The 25,090-nt window shown below is 42.3% G+C and overlaps 2 protein-coding genes and 1 pseudogene across 4 annotated transcripts in view; 2 read left to right on the forward strand and 1 right to left on the reverse strand.

The window, feature by feature from the left end:
- Nucleotides 1-96: 96 nt before the first annotated feature.
- On the forward strand, nt 97-6,294 carry XKR8 (XK related 8). The gene is made up of 3 exons (XM_016132149.2): nt 97-515; nt 2,712-2,908; nt 4,725-6,294. Exons 1-3 carry the CDS (start codon nt 223-225, stop codon nt 5,384-5,386), a joined length of 1,152 nt encoding a protein of 383 aa, XP_015987635.2. The 5' UTR covers nt 97-222; the 3' UTR covers nt 5,387-6,294.
- A 2,163-nt stretch (nt 6,295-8,457) lies between these two features.
- On the forward strand, nt 8,458-8,576 carry LOC118605960 (annotated as a pseudogene).
- A 323-nt stretch (nt 8,577-8,899) lies between these two features.
- The window catches only part of EYA3 (EYA transcriptional coactivator and phosphatase 3), an 87,441-nt gene continuing 71,250 nt past the window's right edge, over nt 8,900-25,090 (reverse strand). For all 3 annotated transcript variants that reach the window (XM_016131999.2, XM_016132000.2, XM_036230737.1), the window contains 2 exons: nt 17,852-17,952; nt 8,900-12,629 (listed from right to left, as the gene is read on the reverse strand). In XM_016131999.2, the coding sequence (XP_015987485.2) occupies nt 12,549-12,629; nt 17,852-17,952 (182 nt within the window). In that variant the 3' untranslated portion in view covers nt 8,900-12,548. The remainder of the gene's footprint in view (nt 12,630-17,851; nt 17,953-25,090) is intronic.

The following is a 25,090-nucleotide window of genomic DNA, read 5'->3' on the forward strand; positions in this document are numbered from 1 at the left end:
TCTTCCCGCTAGCGGAAGGGCGGGGGTGGGGACACGGGACGCCTGAGACGGGATCCTGGGGCCTCGCTCCTCCCCGGACTGGGCGGGACGGGGAAGTCCCGCCCAGCAGGCCGGGGCCCTGGGCGATTCCGAGGACTGTGCAGGCCTCCTTCCTGACACTGCTACCCGGCCCGGGATCCAGTCCGAGTCCAGACGGGAAGGAGGGGAAGGGGCTGGCGGGTCATGCCCTGGTCACTCTGCACCACGCTCTTTTGGGATCTGGTCCTAGGTGTATGGGGTACCGCTTCCTTCGTGATCAACCTGGGCGTTGACCTGTGGATCGCCAGCCAGTATGTGCTTAGCGGTCGCTACCTGTGGGCCGCACTGGTGTTGACGCTGCTGGGCCTCGCTTCGGTCTTACTCCAGGTCTTCAGCTGGATCTGGCTGCGCGCCGACCCTGCTGGCCTGCACGAATCGCAGCCCCCAGTCCGCTGCCTGGCGCTGCTGCATCTCCTGCAGCTGGGTTACTTGTACAGGTGAGTGCCCCGCCCCCGGGAAGAGGGAGAACCCGGCTAGCGGTACCTTCTGCAGCGGGGCTACTAGTACAAGTGAGAGCCCTGCCGCGGGAAGCAGGTGAGGAGAAGAGGACTGGGACCCAGGAGAGGAAACAAGAGTCCCCGTGGGCACCTCTATCTACAGGTGAGCTTTCTGCCTCTTGAAGAAAGAGAACTCTGGGCTGACAGCCCTCAGCACTCATCAGGCCCTACCCTTCCTGGCACAGAGAAGAAAGGGAGGAGCATGATCTGGAGTCAGACCTCTCTGGGATCCAATCTTGGCTTTACCACCTTCCGCCTCATTCCTGCCTTTCTCTGAGCCTCAGTTTCCTCCTCTGTTAATTTTAAAAGAAGGTAGTAACTTAGAGAGATAGGTCTGGGAGGCAGGCCTGCTGCAAGGGGTGAAGGAAAGCACAGTGCTTGGCTCCTGGTGGACGCCATTGTAAGCCTGCATACACACCGGTGTGTTCCTGTTAGTTGTGGATGGGGCCTTGGGCATTTGACTCTTCCAGGTCTCAGTTTACTCATTGTTCCAGTGGGGATGGGCACAGTACCAACCTTTGGTAAGGATTAAGTGAAATGAGACCTGTACGAGCATCAGCTAGATTCATGATGGATTACCTGGGAGTTTCAGCAGCCCTGACCGCAGAGCAGTGCTTGTTTGCTCACTGCTAAGTGCTTCTCACTCTTTCTCTCCTGGGGTACTCTCCCTGAACATTTGTTGGCCGCCACCCCACACCCTACACCCCGACCTTGACCAAGCAAGAGAGCAGAGGTGAGGTCTGACCCATCCATGTCTCTGGAGCCAGTCATGGCTGGGCACAGGCTGGATCCCAGAAAATCTGTGTGGGTTTTGCTCTTTTTCAGAACTGACAAGGCCCTCTAGAGATGGGGAAACTGATGCCTAGGAGTCAGAGTCATGAGATAAAGTCAGGACACAATGTGGTCTGTGTTGGAATGAGGGGGCTGGAGCCAGGATATACTCTTGAATCCATTTTTATAGATTCTCTCCAGATCTTGCCTTGACAAAGCTGCATCAAGTGTCCAAGGGTGGGCAAAAGGAGCTTTGAATGTTGCAGTTTTGCCTGAGGGACCATAGAGGCATCAGGAAAACCCCGGGTAGGCAAGAAGGGGCACATTTATTGCTGTCCTGGCAGGCCTCGATGAGCCCCAAATCCATAACTACATCATGCATCGTCTCTTTTATTTCTGCTGAGCGTGAGGCAGAGAGAATGTACTGAGCTTTGGTTTTGAAAATGGGGTCTCTATTCCTGCCTAAGATGAGGCTGGCACAGCGGGCCCAGTGATGGCATTGGGGAACCTGCTGAGGGAGAGCCTCAACCTAGGCCTGCTGCCTGCTACCTTACTGTGTTAAGTCCATAAAGGGGAGATAACGGTACATGTCGCATGAATGAATTCTTAGTGAGTGAATGGGCTCACCTGCCAGTGGCCAATTGGGATCAGTTGTGGGGGGTGGGGTGGGCTTTGTGCATCTTTCACTCCCCCCTCATGCCAATGGGTCACCTAGGCCTGTCTGTCCAATCTCTGGTGTCTCTAAACTCCCCCCTGGTCTCCATCGCCACCATTCTGAAGCTTTTGTCCTTTTTCCCTGGACTGTTACAACAACCTCTTAAATGGAACGCATGTTTCCGGTCTGGCCACTCCATCCCTTCCTCCTCTCCACAGCCTGGGAGTTCTTTCTAAAGCACAATCTGACCTGTGTCACCTGTGCTTAGAAGCTCTCTATGGCCCCTCTTCCCCACAGGATCTTAAGAAATTCTTATGCTTGCTAAAATTTGAGAACTATCACCTTAGGCAATTTCATTGTATGCCTTTGAGATTCAAACAGCTTTGGGCCCAAATCCTGATTCCACTGCTTATCAGCTCTTTGGTTCTGTTTACCACCTGTAAAATGGGGATATTGTAAGGCATAAATGGGACGAGGTTTGTGATGAGCTTGAAACAGTGCCTGGCCAGCAGGAGCAGCAGTAGTTGTATTTATCCCCATTTTACAAATGAAGAAACAAATTCAGTGAGCTTAAGTTGCTTGCCCGAGGTCCCAAGGCCTGTTAATGATAAGCTAGGACTGGAGCCTGTTTGTGTATACCTGGTAAGTAGGGGAAGGAGGGATGCCTCAGGACACTAACCTGGTCCCTTGGGACATCCGTTTGTGCCTAGGTGCGTGCAAGGGCTGCAGCAGGGGCTGTTCGTGTGGCAGCAGAAGGTGCCCTCCGAGTTTGACTTGGCCTATGCCGACTTCCTATCCCTGGACATCAGCATGCTGCGGCTCTTTGAGACCTTCCTGGAGAAGACGCCGCAGCTGGCGCTGGTGCTGGCCATCGTGCTACAGAGTGGCCGGGCTGAGTACTACCAGTGTGAGTAGTAGCACTACAGCGGCCAGCCCTTCTTTTGGCTGGGGAGGGTTTCCCACAAATGCTTTCCTGGAAATGCTTTCACTCTTTTGTAAGGGCTTCTTAGAAAATAGGAGGCTATCCTTTAGTCAGGCAGGTCCAGGTCCAAATTCAAAGTCAAGTCCGAACTCTAGCTGTATGAATTTGGGCAAATGACTCAACCTCTCTGAGTATCAGTTTGTTTTCATCTGTAAAATGGACATAATAAATTATCCTACCTCATAGGATTGATAAAAAAAGAATAAGTGAGGTGATATATAGAAAACCTAATGCCTGGTATGTAATAAATCTTAATTGTAATTTTTACTATCTTGAACAAAACAGATAAAGTGTATGGGGTACCTGCCACATAACAGGAAACTTGTTAGTCAATAAACTGTTTATTGAGTACCTTCATACACTTAAGTTTTTACTGAGCACCATTGTGCCCGTCCCCGTGCTAGGGATACCGCAGTGAACAAGAAGGACACAGCTCCTGCTCTGCTGGGGTGATAGACTATAAAGCAGGTGGTTACAGAAAAGTGTGTTGAGTGATCTGAAGAGGGAGTGGCAGGTAGCTTTATGAGCTATGGGAGAAGTTTGTATACTGAGGCGCTTTGGGAAAGTTTTCTCCTGTTAAAGGGAAGTACTGTGCCCAAGGGCACAGACCAGCTGGCGGCCAGGCTAGGACTCCAGCTCATGCCTGATTCAGGGTCCAGGGCTTCCCCTTCTCCGTCATACTCCTGCACACCTCGAGGCTCCCCTGATGTAAATGCCCCCCACCTCCCAAAGAACTAATCCTCACTCTGCCATCACTTACTCTGTGACCTGGAGAGTCTTGCCCTCTCTGGCCTCAGTTTCCACAGCTGTGCAAGATGGGGTTGGATTTGGTCTCCAAGGACCCCTTCAGTTTGCTACTCTGAGTCTGTAGTATTAATTGAGAAAAAAACAAAACAGTAATAGCGTCTGTTACTGAGAGTGCCTACTATTAACCGGGCACTGTGTAAAGTGCTTTATTGTCAGTGCTCACATTCCCAGCCCTATAGATTGCTGCTACGTTTATCTCCATTTTACACGAGAGGAAAGAGGCACAGAAAGGTGAAGTGATTTGCCCCGGGACACACAGCACTCACTGGGCACACATTTTTGTCTCTTTGAGGGCTGTAGGTGTCTAGGACCAGGGCCAAATGCTTCCAGTCCATGGTGGGAACCAGGAAGTGGGACAGGATCCCCACTATAAACTTTCAGTCTTGGAAAATCACGACCAGGGCCCAGTCTGAGTGTGGAGGGGGACAGGAGGGAGAGATGTTTCACTCATACAGAAGGGCAGTGTCAGCCGGAGGCCTGTTGCCACCCCCTGGGGTTTCTAGATTGTCTTTCTGAGACTAAGAAAGGAGGAGCTGACACTGCTGATTTTCAGATCCAAGAAAGGCTTGGGTTCTTCCAGGAAAGGAAGGGTTACAGGGCTCTGTAAGATGCTCCGGGTTTGGCCAAGGCCCAAAGGTGCAGATGGGGATGTATGAGTCACACACCCTCTCATTCTTGAAAAATATCACCATGGTAGCACCTGAAAAGTGAAGCTTTGTGGTGAAGGGGGTGGGGCCCTATATTTGAATCCCAGGTCTGTTTTGGGTTGTGTGAACTTTAATATTTAATGTTTTCCAGCTGTAGTTTTCACTTCAAATCGAGGGCTTTAATACCCACCTCAGGGTGGTTCTAAGGACCTCCAGAACATGTGAGCTCTGGAGAGCACCAGGCAGTTTGCCCGCAGGGCTCAGCTGTTCTCTCTTCCTCTCTGTAGGGGTCGGCATCTGCATGTCCTTCGTGGGTATCTCGTGGGCGCTGCTCGATTACCACCGGGCCTTGCGTACCTGCCTCCCCTCCAAGCCCCTCCTGGGGCTGGGCTCCTCCGTGATCTACTTCCTGTGGAACCTGCTGCTGCTGTGGCCCCGAGTCCTGGCTGTGGCCCTGTTCTCAGCCCTCTTCCCCTGCTATGTGACTCTGCACTTCTTGGGCCTGTGGCTGGTGCTGCTGTTCTGGGTCTGGCTTCAGGGTACCGACTTTATGCCAGATCCCTGCTCTGAGTGGCTGTACCGGGCAACAGTGGCCACCATCCTTTATTTCTCCTGGTTCAATGTGGCTGAGGGTCGCACTCGGGGCCGCGCCATCATCCACCTGGTGTTTCTCCTGAGTGACAGTGTTCTCATGGTGGTCACCTGGGTGACTCACGGTGCCTGGCTGCCCAGTGGGGTCCTGCTCCAGATGTTGCTGCCTTTGGGCAGCGTCAGCTTCCTTTTGGGTCTGGTTCTGCGGCTTGTCTACTACCGCTGGCTGCACCCTAGCTGCTCCTGGGAGCCCGTGCAGGTGGACGGGGCCCGGAGCTTCCACCCCCTTGAGTGGCATCAGCTGCCTCAGAACCAGCGCATGATCTGCTTGGCTCAGAACTTTTTTCCCCAAGGTTAAGGATGAGGCTGTTTTGCCATGGAAGAGTTGAACGGGGTCCTTTGAGGCAGGGTCAGACTCGGCCAGAGGACAGAAGGACAGATGGAATCGTCGGTAGAATGCAGAAGATAAGCTAATTATGCTGCTGTGAGTCTTGGTTCACTCAACAAGCACTTGATGCCTGATCTTGCCAGGCACTAAAGATGAGTTGAGTAAGAAGCCTGCCTTCAAGGATAAGAACAAGGTGAGAAGGGCTGGGTTTGAGAGGGTCAAAGACCCCAATTATCTACAAAACACTTTGGGAGGAAAGAAGAGGCCTCATTTTTTCTTCCTCCCAACCAGTATAGCTGGTGCCCTAGGGAGTCCCAGTGTTGAAATTTTCACCTCCAATAATTGATGGGGATGCTGTCCCACTCCTTGGTTCCCCTATCCTGGGCTAGAAGGCCCTAAGTCCTCCAGGATGTATTCTCCAGAATTCTTCCTTTCTTGCCCCACCTCAGTAATTCAATTCATTCACCAAATATTTACTCGAAGGAACACCATTATGTGTCAGGAACATTATTCTATCCTTGGAACCTGGAACAAGATCAGCTAACACCCTTATGCTCTTCAGCTGCTCGCCAGGAGCCAGGGATGCCCAAATGGCTGGCCCATCGACCCCTCCAAGGCCTTAGTGCAGCTGGCCCAGCCTCTGTCCCTGCTCTCAAGGGGGCCACCTTTCAACCAAGTGCCTTGTGAACCTGTGGTCTGGGCCAAGGCTCAGCTCATTGAGCATTTTTATACTTTAGGCAGTGTACTTTCTACCTCAGAGTTTAGGTGAGAGGGAGAGAAGGTATTTGCATATGTGTCTCTGCAAGTGAGAGACACGTGTGTTGTTTTCGATGAATGGTATTACTGGGTTATTATTAAAAACTCATGAAATCCTCCAACCTAGTCGTGTCATTAAATCTATAGAATTCAAAGCCACCTGGAAAGGAGGGGTCAGGGATACAAGTGTCCACTGTTCAAAATTGGTAAAGGCCCCAGGACAGAGAAAAGGTCTGGCTTAGGCAGGACCTCTCAATCTTGTTTTCCAAATTTCAGGAGCTGGTAAGCCAGTGTGGGGTTTGATCATTCAGGTGGGCATCAGAACCCAGATCTGGACCAACTCTAGTATGTGCTCTTAACCAGCTCTGCTGCTGGGCCTGGCAGGAGTAGCCATAATTACCTTTAGTACCAGGAAGTGAATATGAGAGCCCAGGTGAAGAAAGATCGTTTTGCTGGGAGCTCAGGGAGAGTGTAAGTGATGAGGTGGCTTAGGGAATGAGGAAGTGTGCAGTGGTGCCAGGGAGGTAAAACCTTCTGCTGCTCTTAGGACATCTGTGGTTTGGAGAACAAAGGAACAGGAAAAGGGTGCTGGAGACAGAAGGGTCCCACCACTGTGATGGGACTCAGGATAGTCTCAGTTCCATTATTCATTCATTCTCTTGTGAAGACATAATGAGCAGGATAAGTAAAACTGGATATCAGATAGGGTTAAGTGCTCAAAGGAAAAGTAGGGGACAGGGAGTGTGTTTCTTTTGTGCGTGTTGTGTGGGAGTGATAGTTTTACATAGAATGGCCAGGGAAGGCTTCCCTGAGAAACTAAGCCCTACTAAAGGAGCTAAGGAAGTGAGCCAGCCCTACACATGAATTTTATCCCATATATCAAGTCAGCAGTGACTGTATGAAGAAGGCTTGTAGTGGCGATATTGGCCTACAGACAAAGATGACACAAAGATGAAGGCTGGAAACAAGAAGAGGTTCTGGGAAGATGATGCTGGTGCTTTTTAACACATATAGAATAGTAGAGGCAGAATGGATTTCCAGACTTGAATTTCATGGAGCAGTAAAATAAAATGGCCAACATGATAACCAACTTAATTTTTACAAAAAAGGGCAGTAAAAACTACCACCACTTGTTATCTTCATCATCTCTAAAAGAAAGGATAGAATGACCTCAGGAAAAGGACCACTCTTTTTAACTGAATATGTTTAAAAACACAAAAGTACAATTATTTTTCTCGATTCAGGGAAAATCCAGGGTTGAGACCCCAGACAGTGGGTGTAGTGCCCAATCTATCCTTGGATATAGGTCCTAGGTTTCACTAAAATGAATATTTGCTCCATTTACATTTCCATATTTCTTCCTGTCATACATGGAGAAGACCAGACTCGGGAGATGCCAAATATGTTAACAGAAGATACAATGTTTTAGGTAATTCCCTACTTTCCCCTGAGAAAATCCAAAAAGATGTTCCTAATTTTTTGCTCACCTATACTCCAGATGAAATTATCAAATGATGGTAATGGTAAGATGTATGCCATTAATTCCAAACCGTGTATAGTATACTACCCAAAAAATTGGAGAAAAAGTTTCATTTGTATATGTTTACAGGATCAAGAACTTTAAAAAGATGAGTGATATTACATGCCATTAGAACTTTTACGATTCCCATCAATAACTTTTTTAAATGTCAAGAAACTTGTTTTTGAAGAATAAAAACCTCCTGAATTGCCTGCCCCCAAAAGTATTTTGAGAAACGTGCAAATGTTATTGGGGGAGATGGAGATGTTTATTCTTTGGGTTTGAGAAGCAATCAGTACTCTGATATTTGTTATGACCAAGTAAGGAAATATATAGCAACTACCAAGTTTGCTTCAGCTACAGTGTGGTCCAAAATATGTACCTGATGTAAAAAATTAATGCCTAGAATACATGGCAACCCCCTCTTTTCTGGGGTAATTTGGGGAAAATACATCTTGCAGTCTAATGTGAATGGTACTTGGAAGGTAGAACCAAGTATTTTGACCTTCACTGGAATAGAAAGCAAAAGAATTCTTGACTTTCCCAGGCCAGTAATGGAGTCAGGCTCAAATCTGAAGAAATGAAATGAGAAAAAGTTGATGTGACATGAAATCAGGCCAAATCAAACAAGGTTTGGTAACAGTTTGTCAGTTTTAATGCTTTTGTGTTTTAAGCTCAGCACAGCAAGACATTCTCTTTAATAATTTCAGAATATTTGACAAATGCAATTTCTTATGCCAGTCTTAACCTTTAAAAAGCAATCTAAGTCTATAGCCATGCTACCCTGATCAAACCTGATCCTGTCTGATCTCAGAAGCTAAGCAGGGTCGGGCCTGATTAGTACTTGGATGGGAGACTACCTAGGAAGACCGGGTGCTTTAGGCATAAAAAATATAAATAAGGGATTATAAGATGAAAAGGTCCTTGTAATCTGTGAGGACAACCCAGGGTTGCCTCACCTAAAAAAACGAAAACACATATTTTAGAAACAAGAACTTTCTCTTGCAAATTATTTTGAAATATTTATTTTCCTATGTACATTTATTTATATCCAATGGTTCATTTTTGTGTGTGTGAAATTAATGACTCAGTTATTGAAAGGGTGCTATCTTTCTAATGAGCTCTTCAGTTTATGAAGCTCTACTTAAAAGCCTACTCAGCTGGGCAACTTGGCTGATCCTATTCAGAAAAGGCACAGGAGAAAACTGTATAGAAAATAAAAACTTTATTTTTTTCAAGTTTACAAGATAGTTCCCATTACATATAACATTATGGTCAAGGACTCTACAGCCACAAATGCCCGCAGTCACATAAATATATCCAATCCAATCAATGCCTTTTCCTGCTAAATGAGGCACCTGTAATCCAGAGGGTCAGGTTTTGAGTAGAAGTCGTCCTTAATGGGATGGCTCCTGTCAGTGCATTAGGAACTAACCAGTGAGCCTTACTTGCTAGAGCTGTCTGACTCGGAGGAGAGGAAGGGACAGAAAGAGAGCCTGCTGATCGGGAATGGGACAGAACTAGATATTCCCTCTTGTGATTTAGAATATTTTAGAATCTCAGAACTCAGATTTGGCTGATGTAAGTTAAATATCTGGGGAGTTCCAACTTTTGGATGAAAAAAGAAACCAATTTAGTTAGTGGTAAGAAACATAAGCTTGCTTAAGAGGGGCCCTACTTGCCCTCTTCTGCAGGAGTGAGGGGAGGAACACCCCAAGCTCACCAGCCCTTGGCTCAGACCATCGCGCTCCCAGGAAGAGGGAGGATGGAGCTCTGCCGCTCTACTCCTCTCTCATGCTTCGGTGGCACTGACACCCATTCAAGGGAGTGACCATCTAGAAGCTCCATATGCTGCAGCTGGAGTTTGCCTATCAGATTCTACTTGAGAGCTTTAAAGCTGAGTTTGTGTAAACTGCGAACGAGCTGTGGCAAAAGTCTCCTGGGACACTAGCTTTGCCCTCCACTCCCAACTTGTAGAGAAGAGAGGATTACCCCCAAGCAAATAGCATCTAAATCTGGAGCTGGAATCCATTCTCCTGGACACCACCAGCTGCCCCAGGGGCACTGGACAGGGTGATGCTAAGGCACAGTCAGTTTTACATTCGAAAGTCATGCTACCTCTTAAACCCAGGACACACCTGACAACTCCGGATCCCCTACAAGAGTCCTTAACATGAAATGTGCAGACCCATCTTATAGAACCCACAGTGCCCAGCTGGGGGAAGGATTCATCATGTGGCTAATTTCACGGGGACTCTTTCTAGTAAAGATGCCTTCCTCCTTGAGGGAAGGACCCCCAGTGTCCCTGGGCTCTTAGCTTCCAAAAGCTCTTGATGCTACCCACTTATTTTCCTTTCCAGATCTTTGTGATGGGGAGGAAAACATGGTAAAAGAAGAATACTGTTCCCTAGACAATTCATTTTGGCAAAGAGGAGCCAGGTCCCATTTTCGGCCTGCCCTCTAAATAGGGCGGCGACAATTTGAGCAGAGCCAAGGCTGCTCTGCTCAGAGAGCTTCTCACTTCTTTTGGCCAATTTCAAGTTCCTTTTGCAAAGACCTGTGCTGGGAAGTCAGGGCAGGAGGGAAAAGGCCATAGAAAATGGGGTCCAAGTCATATTCTAGGAATAAAGAGCTTCTCCCAAAGAGCAGGGAGAGGGAGGAGTTTGTGTGGACCTGTGTGCATGATGGGGGGCACCATTCCACAGCCTCAAGCCTGAAGCACAGCGCCAGCAGGAAACCAACAGTTATACTGCCGGTAGGTGGAGGGTGTAGGGCCTGCAAGAAAAAACGCATCCTGGAACTAAGATCAATTATCAAGCAAGGCAGAGCAGCATCTGGGAAACTGTTTAACTCAGACAAAGGCAAGGTCGACCTTAAGACTACATATCCCCACCCTCCCCCAATCCGCTAATGGAAACAAGGCCAAAGACAGCCAAGTAATGAGCACTGACTTCAGTTTCTCTCCAAAGACCTCTTCCCTAAAATTGCGAGTCATGTAGTAGTTTCTCAAGCAGTTCTGAAGGAATGTATAAAACAGCCTTTTTCTGCTGAGTGACCTGGCCTTGGGAGGAGTCTGGCCTTTTTGTGCTACATCATCTCTGGAAATGGATATGCACAATCTCTGGGGACAAACAATTATAGCTGGGGTTGGTCAAGGATGCCTCCTCCTGAGGACCCAGACTTACAGTCTCTCTCAGGTGCTTATATAATCACCCCTCTCTGCAGCCTGGGAGAAGCTGAACTTCCTCAGCTCTAGGCAAGTTTATCCTGCCCAGGTTGGTCTTGGAGGGATGGAGCTTCCACAAACAGCAGAGCTGGAAGGCTATGACTATTGCCTGGCATCCACCAACCTTCCCAGAAGTCAGGCTGAGAAGTGTGCCTGTATTTGGCCCAGGACCAAATTTCTAAGTATGGAATAGGGGGTCTAATACCCTCATTTAAAACAGGAAAGTCTTTCTGACCTCTGGTTTCCCATTTCAGAATGATATTTGAGAAGTGGGAGGTGTTACCATGGAAAAATTGGGTTTTGATCACAGCACTCCTCTTCAGATACAGATAGAGAGTTCTGGGTAAATATATGCCCAGAATATCCTTTATAGGGCTTCAAAGGGAGTCAACTACATTGGTAGTTTTGGCCAAAATGTAGTTATGCGCCTGTTCTTAGACATGATTTGACTTCTTGGGTCCAAAGCCGAGGGGTTGGCTAGAGCAGCTGGGGGCAGCTGTGAGGTACCAAGGGTGGGAAAGGGACAAGAGCCTAGCAATGATGACCAAGAAGGAAGGGAAGGCTGTGGGGGTGAGCATCTGTTGGGAGAAGAGTGCCTATCTGCAGGAGGAAAAGGTGGACTCTTCCTGTTTCAAGAGCCAAATGAGCGGAAATTCACAGAAGCCGTAGTCCCTTCCCTCCAGTTTGGAGATAAGCCCCCAGGGCAGTCTCTGAATAAAAGAGTCAAGCTGAAGTTTAGCATTTACTGTCTAAGAGAAGGAGTTTTGGGGTTGTGCCGTTTGTTTAAAGGAGAAGAGGTACTGGAAAGGGGACGAGGCTTCTAGGATGGGAAATATCAAAGTCTAAAGTTAATCAGTGTCCCGTGCCCCACAGTTCAGCAAACTAGGAGATGGAAGAACAGGAGGGAAACCATCCTAGAGAGCAGACCACTGGAGCAGCTAAAGAGGTGCTATCGTCACAGAGAGGTATTTTTAGATATTTCAATTACTATTTTCCAAGGAAACTTTACATACTCCTTTCTTGCTAGAAGAAGAAAAGAGGAAAAACCTGCTTCAGAGACCAGACCCTTACCTATAAAAATTACATATACATTCACTGGGAATATGTTCTACAGCTAAGGAGATTACAAAGACTGTCAGAGATGTTATTACAAGTCGGCCACATTTATCCTATCGCAAGTTAATAGCAGTTCTCAATCAGGTCATTGACCGAAGAGTGAAACTCTGCCCCAAGAATTTTCTTTTCTTTTTCTTCATTTCTGGAAACAAAACAAACAAAACAAAAAAAAAACCCCAGAAGAATTAAAAGCACTGTAGCTGCAGTGAGTCTATTGTTCTCTCACTCCAACTGTCTCCCGCTTCTGCACAAGGATGAACACAGGGCTGCAGCTCACTCTTAGCAAAAATAAGCTTTGTCCCTTGCAGCTGTTGGTTCTGATTGTGTTCTCGCCAGCATTCCATGGAGATGGAGAGAGAGCGGGGAGGGAGGACAGGAAGGGGTAAGAGAGAGAGGGAGAGGGAGAGAGAAAAGCAGAGAGAAAGGGAGAGAGAGTGAGTTCCCAGTTGGTTCTGGTCTCCAGCTCCCTTTAGGAGTGAAAAGGAGCTCATGGGGAAGGCTCTTCATTCCAGTTCTTAGAGAAAATCAAGCTCCAAAGCCTGGTGGAGGGACACTAAGTCTCCATGGTTTGTGATCCTCCAGAAAGGCATGTTGTGCTGGAAGAGAGCAGGGAAAGCTGGTTAGCCTAACTTCTTTTGGGAGCTCATATTTACCCAAACTCCTTTGTCCACAGACCGCTTCCCAAGGTATTTGGTAACCCTCTCCACTCCAGCCCACCTCATGGGGATGTCATAAGGATCAAATAAGTCATATGTATAAGAACTCTGTATACTAGGGGTCCCTAACTCCAGGGCTGTAAACTGGTACTGGTCCATGGCCTGTTAGGAACTGGGACACACAGCAGGAGGTGAGCGGTAGGCCAGCAAGCAAAGCTTCATCTGTATTTGCATCTGCTCCCCAGCGCTAGTATCACCGTCTCAGCTCTGCCTCAGATCATCAGGCATTAGATTTTCATAGGAAAACTGGTCTCTGGTGCCAAAAAGGTTGGAGACCACTGTTGTACACTATAGAACACTTAACAAAATTGAGAGCTTTTTTTAGGTTTCAGTGGTAACTCTGTGCTTTTATGAGATATATTCTAGCTACTATACAGGGTCTTTAGGATCGAAATATCCACATAAGAAATGGATATTAATACTCCATTACATTTTCTTAGAGGTGGTCATCAATTTCCTATAAGGTACAGAGCTACAAAGCCCAAATCTTGTCTGTGACCAAGATTCAGAGCATACAGATCTGGGAAAAAAATAACCCCATTATATCATGTGGTCAGAATTATGTCCAGAATACTGCATGCTATTCTAAAAGCCTTTTAAAGAAGGGTTTTGACAAATGCAAGTGCTGGAAACCATGTTCCATGAAGTTGAAGGAGATTGGCTTTACTGACTGTCTCATTCAAAATGGTTACAAGTTACCCAGCATACTGATGTCCTAGAACAGTTCTTCTGGCATGTAGCTCAGTGTTTTTTCAACCTGCTCCTTACACATAATGTTTAAAAGGCTTTTAATATACAGAAGAGGAAGTAGACGTGTTATGTTGTGCTCAGGAGTGCCAGACTAGACCGATGGAAAAGTAAGGGAGATGAATTTAAGTTCAGAGGAAGGTGGAACATCCTAATAGTGTGGATGACCCCACAGTAGAACGGGATACCTGGGAAGCAGCCTCCTTATCCCAACTTGGGTATGTTCAAACAAGGACTAGAAAGTCTTCTGCCAAAAAGTCTGCGGAAAAGAGCCCTCGCAGGGTGGAAGCTGAACTGGATAGAGCTCTAAGGCATTTTCCAAGAGTAGATCCTATGGTAGATGGTTACAGGCATCAGCTTAGAGACACCAGCTCTGCTAATGACTTGAGTTGTTCTTTATCTCCTCATTCCCTTCTTCAGACCTAGAAGCACTGATACCTATATCTACTAGTATCTTTCCCAGAAGGCGACAAGCATTTTAGAATCAGAGCTCCAAAGATAACACGTGGAAAAAAATAAAGGTCCTTTAATTGCTACTTAAAGTGGCACATAAAAACATAATGAGATAATAATGCCAACTGATTACCACTAATCTCATAGTTCATTACTAGTTGCTGAAGGTTTGTATATTAACTGAATGAAGAAAATTAGGACAGAGGTTCTAGTTGGCAATCTGCTGCCTCAAGTATAAGAAATAGAGCTACAAGAAAACTGGGGTAGAAGGGAAAGAACATGTATAGATCCATTTATAAGACGAGGAGACTCAAGATGAGTAAATTGTCCAAAGTCACACAGCTAATAAATAACTGAGGTTCGAACCTGTGTGATTTCAGATTCCATGGCCGAGGCTCTTTCATCTACTGTTTCTTGTATTAAGAAGGGAAGACCTGAAGTTGGGATTTGCATAGTGAGGAGGTAAACATTAGAATAATTTTTCCAGGGCTCAGAAGCAGGAAGGACTTTCTCTAAACAACTCCCCACTAATTGTAATGTATTTTGAGAATCTGAAGCCTGGAAAAATCAGGGTTATTTGCCTTTTTGAAGCCAAGTCTCAGGCTCTTAAGAAGGCACTGCCCACAGCTGAACCGCAATGCAATTGCTGGAGAGGCATCAATCCCTCCCCGAGAGAGCTCTGGAGCTGGATCATCCTTCAAAGACTATATCTGTGCCCCCATCCCTGCAGGCTGTCTCTGGGAAGGTGATGTAACCTTGGGCAAGGCAGCTTCTGCTGAGGGCACTTCCAGGAGAGAGACTGTGAGCCATTAGTAGCAGACAGCAGGGGCAGCTAAGGAAGTGAGTGCCTCAGTCCTGCTGGGGCTCTGGGTAGCACACCACAGCATCTACTACAGAGCATAAATTCTCTGGTCAGTCCTCCCAAACCATCACTTCACTCAGCTAAGACACTGATAACATCTTAGCAAACAATGAGTTAATATTTTATGCCTCAGCTTTTCTGAGCTGTCATTTAAATAGACAATTCAAAAGTCTGATGTACTCTGTGAAAACTGAGAAGCCTAACTGAAACAAACAAACAAACAAACAAACAAACAGCTTCTGAATTAAGGCCACTACCTCCCAGTAGATAGATGATCCAAGGACGTATGCTGAAGGTCGGGTTCAGATTTTCCCTAGAATTTTTTTTTTTCTTTTCAAAGCACATACAAATGACAACTTTAGTCCCTGAAATTCCATTCTACATAGCCCGCAAATATGGCTTCAAAAATTTCAGCCTGCAAAATGAGGAGGCACTCCTAGGATTCTAAACTTTATTCAGTTAAAATAGCACGTAGCCACTAAAGACATACAGTCAACAGTATATAACAGAAAGTAGAAAATTAACTGCACTACCATCATAAAGGTTAAAACTTGTCAAAAATACACCACAAAGAGTGTTGAAGCTGGTGAAATGAAATTTCTTTATCACTGATTTGTTCCTTAATTTCTTCTATAGAGTTCAAGAGTTGGAAAAATTCTCCTGTTTATCCTGAGGTTTTTTTTTTTTTTCTTTAACAGTATCTATTGTTCTCTTCTGAATTCTTAGGGCACCCTTGAGGATTTTCAAACAAAATTCCATTTGCTGGATATTAGAACATACATGACAAACTTTATATTCTGAACTGACACCTAAGATTCTGTACTTTTGGTGCTTTTTAGTATCTATCTGGTGCTTTCTCAACTTCTTCAGATACATTGGAATGACTTAATGAATCCTGGCTAGCCGGTTAAAAGGGATATACTTCACTTTTTCTTCATCTTCAGAAATGAGCTGTGTCATTTCAGTCTGCAAAAGATGATCTTTTTCACTTGATGTAGTCATCATTAATTCCAACTGTCAGCTCTTCTCAGCACATTCCTGGCCCACCTGTTATGTCACACCTACCTGCTGTGCTCCAACCAGACTCCTGACTCCCTCTCCCTCTCAGGTGCTCATTTCCATAAGCCAGGGCGTATAAGTAATAGCTTCAAAATACATTCTAAGCACATTCATTCAAATCTAATTCTCTAAGACAGAAGAAATATGTCTCCAAAGAAGCAACGTAATTATGGCTAAAGACTATCCTGATAATCTATATTACAAGTTATTATTTTAATTTCACATTTCTTAAATTATTTATTAGGTTGAACATTTCTGATGTTTATTGGTCATGTGGGGGGGGGGGTCTTCTTTGGTGAATTCCTGGCCATTGCCTTTGTCCATTTTTCCACTGGAAATGTTATTTTTCTTTCTATTGATTTGCACATGATCTTTATCCATTAGAGATATTAATCTATTTCTCCCCTAATCGTGATTTATTTTTAAATAAAACAGTAGAGAAAAATCATAACTGATGTACCCAAATTACTTCAAATTCAACTTTTGCAACTGAGCTCAACATTCTTTTATTACAAACTGGAATCTTTTAATATGTTCATAAATCTATACATAATATCACTCTTCTCCTAATCTCCAAAGCTACAATCTTCTAAATTATCTTTAACTCTTCTCTCTACAAAATTCCTTATATCCCAATCTATCAGCAGATTCTGTAATTTCTTTCTTCAAAATAAATTCCTGTCATCCCCCATGTCTGTTTTTTCCCTCCAGTCTTAAGTAAACCCTTCCTCAGTCCTCAATTATAGTGATGCTATTGAATTCATCTCCTTGTCTCATAATGAAAAAAAAAATTAATTTTTACCTCAAAAGATACTTATATAAGACTGACATCAGGCAGGGGAATATGAGCTGTCTCAATTCCAAAGAAAATGTAGGTTTTATATGTTTTTAAACATGTGAAAGAAACCTAATGATAGTATCTCTTAAAAAATGTAGATGTGTAGGCCAAAAAAAGGATCTATAGGCATTGATAATAAAATCAAAGAATTTTCAAACAAGTTGAGATTGTGTGATCAATACTATTCATTTTACATGTGAAAATACAGGAACCCAGAGAGACTAATATGTTCAAAGGATATATCTAATTATTATGTATTTATATACTTATAAATTATGTATATTATAAAATAGATAAGCATTTTAATATAAGGATATAATTTAAACATCATTTAATTTTTTAATTAATGGTACAAAAATCCTTTTTGCTTTTACTAGTAATATTTTTGGTGAGTGCAAAGTCAATACGCATAATTATTTTTTAAAATCTCAGATTACTCTTTGATAAAGCAATCTAAAAGTTGACTTTTATGTTCACCTTATTTTGATAATTGGTTATTTTAAAAAAAGATAACACAGAGATTGGTAATTTCCAATACTCATTTTTTCAATTCCATCCACTTATTCAAAAGATGTTTTTGAAAATCCATTAGTAAATTTCTGCCTTTCCTATTGTCAATTAACTGTCCTTGACAAGGAATTGGCAGGTGCTATACTTTCAAATTTAAAAAGGCTGTCTGAATCTTACTGAAATGCTTCATTTTAAAGTAATTTTACAATAAGTTAGAAAAATCTATCTCCGGTTATGAATATATAAGAATTTCTATAGATAATATATTTACAAAATTAAAAATTAAATAAAATTAAATGATAATTTCTACCGCACCCTACCCCCACCCCCACCAAAAAAAGAAAGTACTGTCCTCTAAGATGAAGATTGAAGATGGGGTCCCTGAAGCAGGGCTCAAAGGGTTTAAATTTTTTTAGTGGCAGTGAGAAGGGGGAAGGAGAGGATTTAATAACTTATAGGAAAAACTCCATCTGGGGAAAAAATGACCTTCTTTCTTTTCTTAAAGAAAAATGGGAGAAGAAGAGAAGGGAAAACATTGTAAATATACAACAGATTGCTAAGGTTTCTGAGTTTTACCATTTTCCTAATTGCTCAATGCATTCCCACACAGACTATTTTCTTTATCGCAGTTACCTGTTTGGCTGCAATTTCTTCATCTCGTCCATCTCCAATCACTACATATGTGACTTTCTTTCCAAACCTTGACACAATTCTCTCGAAGCAACTCTCTTTACCTGATGAGAAAAAGACATTTCCTATTAGGACATTGCTATCTTTTCTTCAGCACCAAAGAAAAGGGCTGTTCACATGCCTGTGCTTAAGACAAAACAAGTGGCAGCCCCTGTAGTTTGCTTGGTGGGGAGTAGGGGTGGCAGCTAGAGCTTTAGTAGGCCCTCTGGATCTATAAATGGGAAGCTAAGTGACCTAGGCAGTGCAAGAACTGTGTACACCACCTCCCTTTCCACATCTACTGTACTTTACAGCTTACAAAGCAGTTTTCAAGTTATTTCTTATTTAATTCCCAAAATAATCCAGTGAGATGCGTATCACCCCTTATTTTAAGATGAAAATAGGACTCAAAGGATTAGGGACTTGACCCAGATCCCAAACAAACTTATAGCTAGACTTTGGGCTCCTGAATCCAAGTCTAGGCTCTAGCACTGTACATGATGAAAGAATATTTCTGAGGGGAAACTGTTTTCAAATATAGAAAAAAGAAGTGGAAGCATAAGGTCCTGATTTCTTGTTAACAACAAGTAATAGGCAAATACTCATTTTCCTTCATTTCCAGAAACAGTTCTAGCCATGGGGTTTATGCCTTTCAGTGGGGGAGGAACCCCAGAATACCAATATATATGGCAGCAACATTTGTCACATCTGGAATTTGCTCACTATTTTACTTTCTAACTGGAACTGAGATACTGTCTCACTGATATTGACCATGGGAAATGGGTGGTCTAAATCCACTGCAGATAGTTTTTAGATATGTGGCAATATATCAAAATTCAAATCCCATTTGGAACCAACACCTAAAATGTGCACAGATGATACTACTGTGGGAAAGACTTTATTTGCATAAATAAATAAAAAGGAAATTATTTCCCCTGCTTCTCTTTCACCATCTTTTATACTTTACTTTCTTGCTTCTGCCACCTTCTTCAGTTAAGCTAAGTCCTAACTCTGTTTCCTTCTTCATCCACTACTGTGGGAAAGATTTTATTTGCATAAATAAATAAAAAGGAAATTATTTCCCTTGCTTCTCCTTCACTATCTTTTATACTTTATTTCCTTGCTTCTGCCACCTTCTTTAGTTAAGCAAAGTCCTGACTCTGTTTCCTTCTTCATCTCGCTTTGCTAACAACTTTCTCATCTTTTCTTCTTGCCAGATCCAGTGACTTAACACCAGGGTTCCTGTGTGAATAGAAACGTGCCTCTTTCTCTCTTTCTCAAGGCACTTGGCTGCCATCTGCTGGGAAATTGTTGTAATAAACGTACAAATACACAAATTCAAGATAACCACATCACAATTGACAAGAACCTATATACCCATACCCAGAAATCCTGCTTGGTACATTTGTGTAACTGCAAGTCTTTGACATCCCTAGGTCAAGCGGCACCTCAAACCAAACCTAGATCAGACAGTAGTTCATTTTGGGCTTCAGTCTCCTTTTAGTACAGGCTTGGCTTAGGTACACTGAGGTCCCTTTCAGTGCTAACATTTTTCAATAGCATTGCCATGACTTACATTCCTATCAGGTTTTCAACTGATGTTCGCTGAGTAAATCTATATTAAAATCACAACTGAATCAGTGGATGATTGTAAGTCTATGTCTTATCCTCCAATTCCAACATTAAATAATTCTACTAATAATGAATTCTTATTATGTTCAAAGTATTGAAGAGTTCTTTGTCTAATTGCATTCCAACCATTACATCCTTACAACCTAAGCCAACCTCTGCTTGATCCATAGTCTAATTTACGATCTGTCTATAAAAAAAACCTTTAAGTCAAGATTTTAGACTTTTCTCCTAAGACCCAGCAAAGACTCATATTTAGATGCCAAGGATACAGAGATGTTTTCATTGTCCTGGCATGCAGTGATCAAGGATTAAATACATTTAGGTATGTTTCTTCTAAAAGTATTAAGAGACTGAGAGAATTACTAACAGCTCAAAGTAAAGAAGCTGCTAAATGAAAAAATGACTCCAATACAGATGGCAAATATACTTCTTCCATTTTGCACTCTTAAAATGATCCAGGAGATAAGCTCTCCTGTTCAGGAGGATAAAGCCAATGACTAGTCAGCTTACCGAGTGTCAAGCAACTACAGCTGTAACTGCAAGACCAACCAAGCCTTTGGAGAATATTAGGTTCCCGGGTTTCTCTGATAGGTATCAAAAACACTCCTGACATTTTCAGTAATGATTTGGAGAATTCTCTTTCATGTTCAAGACTGTGGAGTGGCCATTACTGCAATCGAAATCATTTCGGAGGAAGCGAACGAGCAGTTCTTTTCCTTGCTCCAATTTCACAATGCTGTGAAGGAAAAGCTTTAAGCCTCTCATTGTGGTTACCAGGGTGCCAGGTACCACTACAGCTTTGTGAATTAGCTCTGGATGAAAAGAGGCCAAGGAAAATCACCAAATAAGCACAATTACTGTCAGAGGGAATAAAATCATTTCCATTACTTTGATAAGCCTTTGGGTGCCAGGACTTTTCAGTAAAAGAAGCACTACAGAAAATCTACCTTTCAGGTGTAGTAGGCTTAGTGACTGCTCTGGGTTCTTAGGAAATGCAGTAAAGTAGTGGCAACAGTAGCAAAATCTGAAGGGAGGTGGGTTTCAGATAAATCCTTCCCCACTCCATATCCCTTGTAAATGAAATAATTCAACATACAAAGAGAATAAACATTAATGCCTATATATCTATGACCAACCCGTCTCTGTCAAATCTTAACCCTTTATGGTTTAGATAAAAAAAATATAAAAATGAGATATTACAGATTTATGTGGTTTCTTACGTATCCCTACCGAATGTCATTCCCCCACTTTCTCTCTGTGAGTACATATCCATAAACAATGTATGATATTGTTGTGAATAATTTTTACCTTTATATTAACGTTATGTACTATGTATATCTAACTGCAATGCGTTTTTGTGTTCAACATTGCTTTGCATATTAACCCTTACGGATATATGCAGTTTTAGTTCATGTCAGATAGTAGACATTTCAGGCTTTGCAGGTCATATGATCTCGGTTGCAATTCTTCAATTCTGCTACTGTTGTGTAAAAGTCACTATGGAAATGATTTGGGCAGGCCTACGTTTCAATACAAAAAAAAGCAGTGGGCAGAATTTGGAACGTGGGTTATAGTCTGCACACTAAAGTATACACATCTAAAAGTGGAATTGGTTGATTATTGGGTTATTGTACATCTCAAACTTTACTAGACATTGACAAGCGATCTTTAAAAAGGGTTATATCTATTTTCAATTCCATCTGTAGAGTAACTGTCCCCATTTCTTTGGCAAAGTTTGGCAATGTCAGACTTAAATTTTTATCAATCTGGTAAGTGAAAAATGAATCACATGTTAATTTAAATTTCCTTAATTTGCAGATCCTTAATTGGTAAAGTTAAGAAACTGTTCATACATTTACTGACAATTTAGGTTTCCTTTTCTGAAAACTGGCTTTTCCAAGGTTTCTGCCTACTTTTCTAGTATGTTGTTTGTTACTTATTGATTTGCAGGAGTTCTTACAGATTCTGTATATTAATTAACAAGTAAATGTGTTGCAAATATCTTCTCCCCAGTCTGCAGCTTGTCTTGTCACTTTGTCATCTTTCATTGAACATAAAATTAAAAGCTTCATGCAATCCAAATAATAAATTTTTTTTAAATACTATTTTTGGTTCTTTTAAATGAGATCCTTCTCTACTGATACCATTCTATATTTTCTTCTAAAAATTAAAGTTTTGCTTTTCGTCAAGTGGTTTTATTTACCTGGAACTTATTTTTGCAAGTAGAGTTTGCGAATACAATTTTGCTTTTTCCCCATATGGATAACCAAATTATCCTAGCGCTAGAAGGTAAGATCTATAAGGACAGAAGATTTTGTTACTGCTATATTCCCTAGTGCTTTGGCAAGGCTTGACACATAGGCACCATTATCATCTTTCTTCATTTTGTGGAACCTTTCCTTGTGCATATAAACCTGCTATAATTTCTCTTATGTTCAAAAATCCTTAAGTCCATATTCTATTCCAGTACCCAACTCATTTCTTCACTCTTCTATAATGAAAAGCTCCTCTCTTTTCATTCTCTCTTAAACCTATTCTGATTAGAGTTTCATCCCCATCACATCATTCAAACTGTATGTCAAAGTTATTAATGATCTCCATGTAGCTAAAAACCACCTTTAATTTTCAGGTCTTACTTAACCCATCAGCAACATCTCATAGAATTGATCACTCCCCCTTTGTCTTCCCAGACACCATTCTTTTTTGTTTTCTTTCTAACTTATATGCCTCTCCTTCTGACATTTTTGCTGGTTCTACCTGTGGATGAAAAGGGGGCCACATACTAAATGACAAGTTCAGGGGAGGGCCTGGATCATGTACCTTACAAACTGAGAGACCAAAGTAACCACATAAGATGGTCTGAATGTAAAAATTCCTAACTAAAAGTGGGTCATGGTAGGTAGTCACATGTTAGGCCTAAAGCTTCCATGACAAACATCAATATTTACCTTTAAAATTATCTATTATCTTTTGCATCTAAGATAATATACCTTTGAAATGTCAGAGTAATCTTTTGCAGACCCCTTGAAGGTACAACCACCAGTACCGGAGCACAAAATCACATTGTTATCTTGTTGTCCACATACCATCTCTATGTGTTGTAAATGTTAACTATTCTTTTACTAATGTAAAAGTTGTCTCTCCATTTTGCTTTTTATCCAGTCTCAGAGAATTCTCCCCACTTTGCTTTCTCCCACACCTCCCTAATCTACCAACGATGAATTTCATGTAATGTCCCCCTTCTGTCTCCTCCTTTGATTCTAATGTATAAAATAAGCTGTAAAAGTGACATTCTCCAGGGCATTTTCTCAATCCATTGAGATTTTGCCTCTTGGAAATTGTTATCGGTTTGGCTCAAATAAACTTTTTTAAGACTTTTCCTTAGGCTGGACTTTTTCTTATACTTTCATTGACATACCTCAAGATCCAAACATTTAAATATTAGAGGGCCTCAGGGCTTATTTCTTAGACTTCTATTCTTCTCTATCTGTACTCATTCCTATGATCTCATCTAGTCTTAAATAACCACATGTACATGAAGAACTCCCAATTATGAATCTCCAGCCAGGAGTTCTCCCTTGACTTCCAGAATCAGATAGCCAACTGCCTACTTAACATCTCCACTTAAAATGTCTAATAATTATTTCAAACTTAATGTCCAAAACTAAACTCCCAATCTTTGTACCATACCCTTCTCCATCTCAGTAAATGACATATTTATCCTTTCAATTGCTTAGGCCATATTCTTAGAGTCATCTTTAACTTCTTTTTCTTTCACATCTCACGTCCAAACTATCAGCAAATCCTGTCAGCTCTGCCTTCATAATATATCCAGTAACTGACTACTTCTCAACCTCCATTGCTACTACTTGGTTCAAGCTACCCAGGACCTCATGCAGGATTATTACAATAACCCCCTAACTTGACTCACAGCTCTCCTCAAGATGCTATGTAGCAGCCAGATTGATTTGTTTAATATGTGAGTCAGATCATGTCACTCACTCTTCTGCTCAAAATCTGACAATAGCATTTCATCAGAACCAAAGCCGAAGTCTTTAAATTAATCTTTAAGGCCCTGCAGGATCTCCCCACTCCTTTAATCTCCGTGACTTAAATTTCCCAACATCCTTCCTCCCTTGCTCTTCCTTGAACACGCCTTCAACCTTTTCCACTTGCTGTTCCCTCTCCATGGCATGCTCTTTCCCCAGATACATGCTAATGGCTAATGCCCTCACCTCCTTTAGGTCTTTGCTTAAAATATAACTTTTCATTGAGGTCTTCCCTAAGTGTCCTATTTAAAACAGAACCTTTTCTCCCCATTTATCCATAGCACTTATCAGCATTTGACACAGTTTGTTTTATTTACTTGCTTATTGATTGTTCTCTTCCACTAAGGACAAGGATTTTTGCCTTTTTTGACTACTGCTATATCTCCAGTACCTAAAAAATGCCTTGCACATAAAAGGTGAATCAGTAAATATTTGGCAAATGAATGAAGAAAAATAAATGTTAATAGGCGGGTTTATAACCTCCACAGATCTTGGAGTATAAAAAATTTTTTTTATGAAGAAATCTGCTCAATAGGAGAGTAGTAGATTAAAAAATAAATGACCACAGCTCACCTTCAAACTCCAGGACTCTCTCCTTTGCTACAATGGAGAAGTGTGAAACTATAAGCATAGACTAAAGGGTCTGAAGGGGTAAGAAGATGGTTTTTATAATCCTCTTTCTCTGGACCATGTAAAAGGATAAGAGTGAGACATTTTGCTGTCTTCTCAGTGGAACAATCTGGTTTTGTATAAACCTGGTGCCAATTAATTAATTCAGCAGCAAATATTTACTGAGTACCTACTATTTCATAGAGGTATACCCTGGAGATATTGTAGGTTCAATTCCAGACCACCACAATAAAGCAAGTATTGTAATAAAACAAGCTGCAATCTTTTTCCCGGTGGAAGGTCTTGCCTTCAGTTTGTAACAAACACAACATCTGTGAAGTGCAATAAAATGAGGTATGCCTGTACTTGGTACTGAATACATTTTTTAGCAGTTAAAAGTACCTTCATACACACAGTTTCATTTAATTTTCACAATCTCTCTGGTAGTTTCTCGGTTTCACTTACCTTATATAAGTAAAAAATAACAGTATTTGTCTTTTTGTGATTGGCTTACTTCACTTAGCATAATGTCTTTAAGGTTCGTACATGTGGTATGTGACAAGATTTCTTTTCCTTTTAAGGCTGAATAATATCCACTGTATGTATATGTCATTTTGTTTATCTACTCATTTGATGGACATTTGAGCTGCTTCTGCCTCTTTGCTTTGTGAATAATGCTATTATGACTACAGTGTGCAAATATTTCTTTGAGAACCTACTTTTAATTCTTTTGAATATATACCCAGAAGTGGGATTGCTGGATCATGTGGTAATTCTAGTTTTACTTTTTTGAAGAACTGCTATACTGTTTTCCATAGTAGTTGTACCATTTTACAATCCCATCGAAAGTGCACAAGGGTTCCAATTTCTCTACATCCTCGCCAACACTTGTTATCTTCTGGTTTTTGATAGC

Source organism: Rousettus aegyptiacus, unplaced genomic scaffold (genome assembly GCF_014176215.1).
Source record: "Rousettus aegyptiacus isolate mRouAeg1 unplaced genomic scaffold, mRouAeg1.p scaffold_m13_p_1, whole genome shotgun sequence".
Classification (NCBI taxonomy): domain Eukaryota; kingdom Metazoa; phylum Chordata; class Mammalia; order Chiroptera; family Pteropodidae; genus Rousettus; species Rousettus aegyptiacus.

Excerpts from the sequence above, each read along its gene's own strand:
- XKR8 (XM_016132149.2), top strand. The coding sequence starts at position 223 with ATGCCCTGGTCACTCTGCACCACGCTCTTTTGGGATCTGGTCCTAGGT. Across the intron at positions 516-2,711 it reads CAGCTGGGTTACTTGTACAG|GTGCGTGCAAGGGCTGCAGC; the intron begins GTGAGTGCCCCG and ends GTTTGTGCCTAG. Across the intron at positions 2,909-4,724 it reads CCGGGCTGAGTACTACCAGT|GGGTCGGCATCTGCATGTCC; the intron begins GTGAGTAGTAGC and ends TCCTCTCTGTAG.